At 39.9% G+C, this 10,176-nt stretch overlaps 2 protein-coding genes across 2 annotated transcripts in view; one reads left to right on the top strand and one right to left on the bottom strand.

Annotated features, from left to right (window-relative positions):
- LOC109829979 (U-box domain-containing protein 44-like) lies at window positions 550-8,660 on the bottom strand. The gene is given in 6 exon segments (XM_020397092.1): window positions 550-2,412; window positions 3,532-4,002; window positions 4,691-4,997; window positions 7,690-7,860; window positions 7,863-8,456; window positions 8,531-8,660. Coding segments are annotated over 6 exon segments (2,685 nt in total). The 5' UTR covers window positions 8,552-8,660; the 3' UTR covers window positions 550-1,291.
- LOC109829978 (selT-like protein) overlaps window positions 10,027-10,176 on the top strand; it is a 7,530-nt gene continuing 7,380 nt past the window's right edge. Inside the window, 1 exon segment of the mRNA XM_020397091.1 lies at window positions 10,027-10,176. This exon segment is cut by the window's right edge and continues 73 nt beyond it. Coding sequence (XP_020252680.1) covers window positions 10,096-10,176 — 81 coding nt within the window. The 5' untranslated portion in view covers window positions 10,027-10,095.

Here is a 10,176-nt window from a genome sequence, read left to right as displayed (position 1 = left end):
CTACCATTCTACCCCCACCATAAATAGGGATACTATTTTCAATAATAAGGTAAGATCTTTACCTCTACCCACTGTGATTAAGAACAGCTGCAATTCATTTTACTTCTCCACTCAAGCAAATCATTGACTTGATCATCGAAGGAACAACTGAGGAAACTCAACCCCGCCCTCTTACGATTTGCTACTTGTACATGAAAGAATAGCCTACTCTAGAACCAGACATTCGGAGGGTTAGACGACCTCCGTCAACTTAATCTTAATCATTTCTTTCATTTGACTGTTTGATATCAGCCTCAACACTATGGATATTAAAAGTGTACCTGCATAAGAATAAAATCTATCCAAACTTTATTTGGTGCATTTGGTTGACTAAAATCACAAACAGCTTTACATAGCGTTTAAGTTATCACCCCAACATTTATATCCGCATCCGAACATTTCAGATATATTCGTACATGTACCCAAAACGAAATTATAAACTACATCGGCATCTGCGTAAACTGGTGTCCGAACCATTTCAGACATATTTGCATCTGTATACATCGTATAAACTTAGTGTAAGAACCTGCAGATTGACTGGGTATCGCCAATACAATAATACAAACACAAACCTAACATCCGTGCAACAATATACAAAATGTGTGCACATGCACATACTGATACATATTTACGTCACAATATCTGAAGGAGTTGCAACAAAAATCTCATATATTTTCAGAGAAAGCGCAAAACTCTTCCCTTTCCGTGTGAAACTTTTCACATAGCAGAACTCGAGCATCGGCATATTATACATACCAATGTACAACGTCAAAAATTTCTCAAAGGTGAGAGGCTTTCAATCTAAAACCCTGTTACCCATTTCATGGACCGAGAAGCAATTTGACAAGTGATCATATTTCAGATATTCAACACGCCACACTTGACATTCTTCTTCAATTGATGAACTCATGGTTGGATGAGGAGCAAGATGATGCAGCCTTGGCCTACGCGAAGCAATTTGATCATGATATATCTGGCTGTACATTAATTGTGGATAGACCACCTTGTGCTATCACCAATTGCGGAAAGACCCCCTGTACTTCCATTGTTGCAGATATACCCTCTGAGTGAAAATTTTTTTTGACTCTTCTATCCTCAGGAGGTCAATATATCAAAAACAATTCTCTTTTCTCCAGGAGTAGTGAATAAAAATTTCATTCAGGGGCTCTATCTGCAACAATTGAACTACAGGGGGTCTGTCCGCAATTAACCATAGAGGATATTTGCTATTTCGATTAGGCTCAAGAGACACTCATCGGTTTGGTTTTTTTCCGCGACTGTTACTTGAGTTCTTCCCTCCAACACCAGATATCTGCCTAAGGTTGGTTAGTACATCCTGAGCATGCCTCTTTGTTTTCATATTCCCAAGCCTAAGTGCTTCAACCAATGCCCTGACTAAATCCTGATCAGTCGAATACAACTGAACAATGCCCTCTACTCTAAATAACCTATCCACCATAGAGATCACTCTCTCCTGAAGCTCTCCAGGTCTAACCGCTTTAAATAGAGAGATCACAGCATCAAAGAGGCCAAGCTGTTCAAGTTCTTCAGAAGCATTCTTAAGGCTGTAAGCATCAGAAACGAGTGTGGAAAGTGCCTCCACCGCTGCTATTTGCACTTGTGTGCTTTCATCGTTCATTAGATCAATCAGTGGCTTAATTGCATTCCCTTTTAGTAAGCAAAATGAACTATCACTCTTACATACTGCACTATGAAGTGGGCATAAGGTGGGGGCCATCGGAACCTTTCGACATAATAAGGTGAAAGGGATGCAAAATCCATGGGAAGGTTGACTCTCTGAATCACTAGTTGAAATTATTACCGTTGAAGAATTAGATAGATACTTCAACCCAAGTGCAGCTAGCTGTTTTGCTCTTTCATGTGAACGATTGCTGATTTGTTCAAGGAATATGTTCATGAAGTTATTATCTTGAACAAGCTTCACTATTTCTCGGTCTTGGCTCCTAGTGTAGTGCAATAAGAGCCCGAGAAGGCCTTGCAACATAATTCTGGGAAACTTTGATTGCTTTCCTGAAGAGGTGGATAACTGCTCTTTAATGTTACTGACAGCCCATTGTAGAAGATTCATCCCTAGGACTTCTTTCACCTCAACATCTGCTAATGGGAGCTCCGCTAAGATGCATGCAATTTCAGATCTCTCAGCAAGTGGACATTCAGAATCTAATAACTTTTCTTTCATCAGTGGCAGTTTATTAGATGTTCTGAGTTCTTCAAGAATAACCTGCCCCAATTTCTTAGCTAAGAGGCATGCAAGTCTTAAAGCATGAGACCGACAACTAGGTTCTTCATGCTCAATGTATGGTAAAATGATTGTGATGGCATTGACCCCTCTTAGGTGTGTAGCCGCTAAATCTGTGTTGCAATAAATTTAAACAAGAAATAAGGACCAAACTTCATTCAGAAATGAAAAAAAAAACTTGATGTGACTATACCAAGCCAGCACATTAGGGAACTGGAGTTAGAGAAAGAGTAGGAAAAATAATTCTTGAAGCAATGTCGTAGCTGAAGAATATAAACACAGTCTATAACAACTTGGGCTTTAATTGGAATTTGGCAGATTATGACCCAAGAACAGAAGTAATAGGCTCATATGTTTAACTTTGGAGAAAAATATGAAGCTTAGATGGAAGTCCAATTTATGATCATTGATTCATTATAGTTCATCAATTCTGTCAGTACGAAAATATATGATACTAGGAAGCAGAAAATGCACTAGGTATTCCTTTCTAAAAGTAATTAAGGAGCCTATGAAGCTAATCTCGTCAGAATATATAGATTAACTTAGGAAAATCCCATCTATTAATAGCTCCAAAAGATTATGTAGTCCCCCTACTTTCTAGGAAATTTAACTGGATGTGAGATATTAATTTTGGAAATTGTAAGGTTCATGTGACCATCCAAACAAGGAGATAGGATGAGAACCACATCAAGATCCCTACAAGATGCCATATGCAAACTGTTGTTTACTAATCTTAAGCCATAGATTCTTAGTAAGCTGAGTTTCCTTTCCTTTGCATCCAAATAAGACCTAATTGTAAAGTTTAACTGTTTAAGTGTTTCATAGGCAGAATCAGGTTCAGTTCCCGTTGTTCGCCTGTCAAAACTTTGAAGTCATGTTATATGCTACCTGAAGATAGTGGTGTTGTTCCATATTTTATAGATCCTGACAATATTCTGTAGGCAAACTTTTACTTACTAGTCTCAACCTGCAGATTCTTGTAAGCTGTGTCTTCTGTCCTTCAAATCCAAAAAAGACTTCATGTTACACGCCTTCCTATCACATTTGGGGTTGGTGGGGAAGGTGAGGAGGGAGTGCAACACACCACAAGAAGAATAGAGTGGCCAGAGACTTAATTGAGGAAGTATATTTTTTCTGTGTTGAAATTTAAGTTCCTAATACATTTATAGATTCATTCCCACTGTGTTTGATGTTTAGGAGAGGGAGAGCCATGTGGAAACCAGGATTCTCACCTGATGCTTGGGGAGAAGATGCAATCCCACAAAGAATGTGAAGAATTGCAGCCTGATATGTGCACGATGACTCAGAAAGAAGATCCGTAAGCCTATGGATAATAAATTCTGACTGCATTTGATTGCCTTCCATATCTGCAGAAGATAATTCCCAGTGCCCAGAGTTTGAAACAATATTTGCTATTGTTGATGCTGCCAACTGCCTCAGATAAGAAGACCCATCCTCTTGAGTTGCGAAAAGAATGTTTGTGAGGGCTGGAAGCACACCCAAATCAACGAGAATAGTAGCATTATCATCCAATGTTGACAGATTGTACAGTGCTTGCAAGCATGACGCCTTCCCCTCTAAGTTGGAGGAAAGCATATTAACTAATATTTGACCACCTTTCCTAGCAATATAGTCTTTAGCACTGTTTGTTAGAGTCATTTTCCCAACAAGACTTGCCATCTCCATTTGGACATTTTCAGTGCCTATGACAAAAGAACCACCAGTCTAGTTACCCAAAGCTTTTTGATGATATTAAGAAAGAGTGACTTATAATGAATAGAGAGTGCGTATTAGTACTCAAGCATACAGTAATAAGTACTCAAGTATAATGAACAGAGAACGTGTCTTAGTACTCAAGCTGAAGCATGAAGAATAGCAATATAGTATTAGTACTCAAGCACACAGTTGCAATGCTTAGAGATCATTAATGAGCCAAGGCCGGTGCACAAATCACAGAGATAGTTATTGTAGTATATACTATTGAAACATCTCTTGGTGAGAAATGGTGGTTTTCAGTTAGTAGGGGAAGAAAAGTAAAATAAAATCAAAAAATTATAGATTTACCTACTCATCAGAACTGTGACCAAAATAGTTCCTGTGTTAGATCCTCTGGAGTTCTCTGATTCAACATTTTTAAAATACAGGAATATATGAATAATCAAACAAATAAAACATTAGAAACACAAGGATAACATTGTAAAAGTGACGATTAACACGGATGAAAAATATATGATACTATGATGAAACGATTTCAAGAACTGATAAATAATTTTAATCGTTTTCGGAATTAGTATATTCTGCAAGGTCCAGAGAACATGGCAAAGCTTTTCTTGTTGAGGTTATGTTTTGGCTACAAATATATATATTTTTTACTCTATGATGAAAGCATACCTCTGCAGAGTCGAGTAAGTAGAGGTTGATATCTTCCTGCCATTGCCAAGTATTCTACATTGTCCTCCACCTTTTCTATGTTTGCCAGAATCTCCTCGGCTAAATTATATAACACAGGATACTCTACATTTCCAGCCAGACTGGAAAGAAGAACCAAAGCCCCTTTCTCCAATGCTATTTTTCTGCAATACCCCTCTACATATGAGAATTCAAGCAATAACCGTAAAGCATACTCTCTTTCTTTCTCCAAACTCGCCGTCAAACTACGAATAGCTAATCTGGTCATACCTTCTTCGAGCATTATTAGCTATAGGAAAAAACAAGAGGTTATAACTTGATTTCATGCAGCTATAGAAATAATATGAACTTCTAGTATAAGTAAGTAACAATACATCAAAATTCGATACATACATATCAAATGATTCTAGTGTATCTCCACTTTATCTTTATACTAGTCCTTTTGGGGCTTCTAGCACCTATGCTCTTCTTTAAGAAAATTACATACTTAACCTTGGCTTTTGCATATTTGCTTATGCGCAAAAGGCAAGGTAAAGTATATAACCACCTAAACATGAAAATTTTGCTTAAAGGACTGTTTGGTGGAAAATTTGTAGTAAATAAAATGAAAGAAATTTGATTTGTATTCTCTCGATCTTAATTACAAATTTGTAGTAAATAAAATGAAAGAAATTTGATTTGTATTCTCTCGATCTTAATTACAATTTGAATTTCGATTACAAAAGAGAGGAATTCTCTCGATCTTAATTACAATTTGAATTTCGATTACAAAAGAGAGGAGAATTGATCTGAATTCTCCCCTTTGTTTAATTCTGGGTTCTTCACGATAGCGTTGGAGTGCCTCCTTCGAATGCTCGCGTCGAATTTGCTCTCCGTTGACGATCCGCACGTCTCAATTCGCTGAAACAACTAACTTGTGTGGCAAGTATGATTAAGAACTCTTAACGAGTTTTAGAGCTCAGAACGAGTTAAAACTCTGTTGAATAGAGTTGTTTTAACCGAATAATCGGTTAATAAGCCAAGTGGATTTGCTGTTGCTGAAGAACGCTTTCCAAGCCTGGCACTTGATCTCGATTCTTGGAAAATCGATCCTCCAAAACTCCAGTCCCCTAACTCTATTGAGTTCGTAGACATTTATAGGGAGATGAGGGGTGTAACTGCCCCCATAACCCACTCCTAAATAGGGGTTTAGTCGCCCCATTAATCGGGTGTAACAACCCACTCAAACCACTCCCCAGATCATGGGTGAAAAACGGTTTTCGAAACTGTTTGGATCACGTTTGAACGAGTCAAAGCCTTGATTTGCGTTCTGGCCATGAACCTGCGTTCAAACATATGCCTTTGGATGATGCGTTAGCGTCCGAGCTTGAGCTGCGTCCGCGGTTAAATCGGTACCACGTTTGTGCTGCGTTCAGCGGATGTGAACGCGGTGCGTTGGAGCTACATTTACACTGCGTTTGTGCTGTGTTTAGCTGCTGAAAGCACTGCGTTTATGCTGTGTTTGAGCTACGTTGATAGCTGAAGATGTAGTGATTGTGTTGCTTTGATTCTGGAACGTAATCACTTGCAGGGATGAGTTCATCATCTTGGTTTGAAGAAATCGTTGACTTGTAATCCCTTCTTAATCTACAGGAGAATCCTCCAATTGTAGCCTTCCTTTGTTAACATGAAAGTTGTTTGTTTGTAACTTTCTTTATACAGAATTCGTTAAATTGTAACTTCTATCCTCGACTCACCCAATGGGTATTAGCTATCTGTTATGATTTTTAGACAGCTTACAAGGATTTACTTTGATATGGAGAAAAAGGAAGGCTCCATAAAAAGAACAGCCAAATGCAAAGGAAAAGAAACACCAAAAAAGAAGGCAAAACTTTATTGATCAATCTTCAGTGTACCACTGATCCGTAAACAAATTAGAGATGCATGAAAAATATCAAAGTAACATATATCTTTAGAGATGTGGAACAATATTCTTGAGGACAGAACAAGATTCATAAGAGCTCATTGAGAACCAAATGAGGAGATTGAGGTAGTTTACGAATGTCACTAAGTGGAGAAGTGATAGGATCATGGTTTGTGAAATAATAATGACTAGACTGAAGATAGACTAAATTAACATAGATGGAAGCAATTAAAAATGACTAGCCATTTATTTAACTGACGGATCATGGATAAAAGAAAATTGACTCATGGATTTGACTCCAAAATTCTGAAATCAAGATGGTGGTGGTTGTTGCAGTTGTCATTGGAGGACACATATCAACATCAATGAAGATGCCTTTGCGAGCAGCAGATCAACATCAATCAAGCATGGTAGATAAATCCCATATAATATAAAATATTTAATTACCATGTCTAAGTTCATTTATCAACATCTATGAAGATACCTTTATTGCTTCAGGCATTATTAACATGAATTCTTATCTTCCATTCAGTTTTGTTAAGGGTTATCTCCTAAATTCAGTTAACTATTACCATATCCATCTTAATTGCTTCCGACAAAGTTCTCTTAGGCCTATCACTAGTCCTCAATACAAGCATCAATATTGATTATCAAAAAAATGAAGAGCATTGTGCTATTTGAATCCCTTTCCCTATCCTTATTGGAAACTATTGCCATTGAAGGTTGGCTAGATAAGATAGACATAGCTCTCATCAATTATATGCCTCTTTATGCTCTACCTTCGCAGAAATTAGTTCTTTAGACTTTCGCCTTCTCCTCTTTAACTTGTGGTCACTTATCTGCACATTACATGAGCCATTTAATTAGTTCTTTAGACTTTCGCCTTCTCCTCTCCTTAGAGTACATCTTGAGCATATACTAATTAAATACCTAATAATTTGTGATCCTACAAAATCATGTCACCTACACATAGCAACCAATATGCAGACAAATTAAACAATACTGGGCAACAGAGTTATACATCCAAATATGAAAAATAATTGCATTTACAATTAAATAAAAGATTCAAACAAGATACCTTGCTCTCATCATCCTTGGCCATGCTATACATCGCCATAAGAGCCTTGCACCTAATTTGTGATCCCACCCTCTTTGACTGGTCCTTGAGCATCCTCACAACCATACCAACAATCCCAGCATTTCTAACCTTATACCTAATCTCCGGATACTCCTCCGAGATCCTATAAACACCCTATTCAAACCCCCTTCTCCAAGACAATGCAGCGCCAATTTCACTTGCAACTCAACATTCCTATTAACCCACTCCTCGATCGCACCCTTAAGCCCAATGTTGGGCTTCAAGTCCAATTTGTTCAACACTTGCCCTGTAATCGGGCAAGTTGGATCCCTCCCGTCCTCTAAGCACCGATCAAACCAGTACTTTATCGCAGTCCTCTCGTAAGTCTGCGAAGATTCACACACCGTCACAGGATCCTTCATCACCTCCTTCGTCAAAGGACACAAGAAATTCCTAAAAGGTGGAATCTGAGCATCCTCTTCGAAATCGACATCAAGTTTCTTATCAGAAATGCGAGGCTCCATTGACCAGCTATCGAATATCTTCTCCAACGACATCAAGATCTTTCTTTCTTCTACAGTGCTAGACGCCAAAAGATCAGACCTGAGAAGCTTAATCTGCTCAGCTAATTTACTATAATTAGCCGAATTCATCCCTAGAGCTCGCGCGAGATCCATGATAATGGCGCTCTGCACGGCCTTGGAAGTCTCTCGAACCTCCGCCATCTTCTGAAGCGTGCAGTATACTCTCTCCTCACTCTCAGTAACCTAGGGTTGTTAACAGCATTCATCAAAACCTAGCTCAAATCGAAGCGGAGAAAGAGGATGATTCAGGAAATCACCTTGAGTTCAGCATTCCGCATGTCGAGTTCGAGATCGGCGACCTTCTTCCTGAGATCGGGGAGCGGCGAGATCGTCGAATCGAGAAGCGCGAGGCCAAGACCGAACCTGATTTCGTTTAGGGTTTGAAGCGAGGAGGCAAGAAGGGGCTTGCAGTTTAACGAGGATGAAGATAGGGGCTCTTACTGTAATCTCGGAGGGTTCGGAAAGGCGGTTTCGAGGTCGCACCGGCGGAGGCCGCGGAGGGCGGTGGAGGCGCGGGGAGGAGGAGACGGAGGTCGCGAGGCGGGGCCAGGCTGTCCGTGGTGATGCACGTGGCAAGCGGGCGGCGAAGCGGGGAAGATCGGGGCGGGGTCGGCTTGGGATGGGGGTCGAAGATCTGACCGCGGAGATTTTGGGAGAGCAGACGTGGTATGGATCCGAGAAGCGGCAGGCGGTGGTGAGGGCATTTGGAAATCGCGGTCGGGTGATAGGGTGAGCGCAGGGGTGGGGGCTACAGGAGACAGAGTGAGAGAGAGAGAGAGAGAGAATTGGGGCTGAGCGTTTTTGACTTTTGTTTGGGGGGGACTTTTCGAGTCAAGCGTAGGCGAGATATTTTATTGGGGGAGGAGATTACGGGTGCGGATTTGTTGGTAGGATTGGATCCGAAACGGATTTGTTTGTGACTGAGGACCTTTGTCATTTTACTTTGTGCATAGTTACCGCGTGGATCGCGCCATCAAATATAATTTTTAGATTGTTTCTTGAGCACGTACGTACGTATTACAGGTGTACTCCCATTCTACGCATTTTTAGACTGATGTACTCTCTCTCTCTCTCTCTCTTAAATGAGATGATGATACAAGCTCATTCTCTTTGAGGCAATGCTCGTATTTAGAAAACGTTTGAAAAAATAAAACATCACCACAAAACTGATGACCTCACTTGAGCTAGATTTCATTTAATAAGTGTGAAAGTAATAATAAAATTAAAAAAACAAGTCAATTTTGGTGGTGATGTTAGTCAAACAACATATCGCACTCGGTGAATCTCACGGTTTACGCCGTACCAAGGAGCTTTGCGAGCCCGGAGGTGTGAATATTATAGCAGCAGTTAGCCAATTAGAAAAATGTGAAGCTAAATGTTATGCAAAACTAAGTATTACATCACGCGGCATGGTGTGAGCCACTTCTAGAGCTTATATGAGTTATGTTTAAGATCCAGATCACCTAATTGTGATACTGGAACCGAGCAACTATAATGTCATAAGAAGGACATTGTATATATAATGTGAAGCGATTGTGATGCTGCAAATGTTAGTCTCATGTTGAAGGGTATCAGTGAAACATTGACTAGTCAATTCCGTCAATACTTGAGTCAATGGGCTCCCATCATTTACATCGCCCAAACAGGCTCGTGGCCCGTCATGTATAAAACACACATTTTTAGGCCCATGCAAACTTTGGGCCCTACGGCCCAATACATGAAACGAACTAGCCGTATCAAATAAAGATCACCAACGATCCGAATCCAGCAGAACTTGAAGAAGACGGTGGGCACAGCAGTCGATCTCAGTCCCCAAATCGCCATGGATCGAGTCCAGTTGCTTCTCCTAGGGTTTCCCCTCTTCCTCTTCTGCTCCGATCTCATCTCCCTCTTCTCCACTCGT

The sequence above is a fragment of the Asparagus officinalis genome, chromosome 2, assembly GCF_001876935.1.
Source record: "Asparagus officinalis chromosome 2, Aspof.V1, whole genome shotgun sequence".
Lineage (NCBI taxonomy): Eukaryota > Viridiplantae > Streptophyta > Magnoliopsida > Asparagales > Asparagaceae > Asparagus > Asparagus officinalis.
The sequence above is the reverse complement of the archived record's forward strand: the minus strand, read 5'-3'. Positions and strand labels throughout refer to the sequence as shown.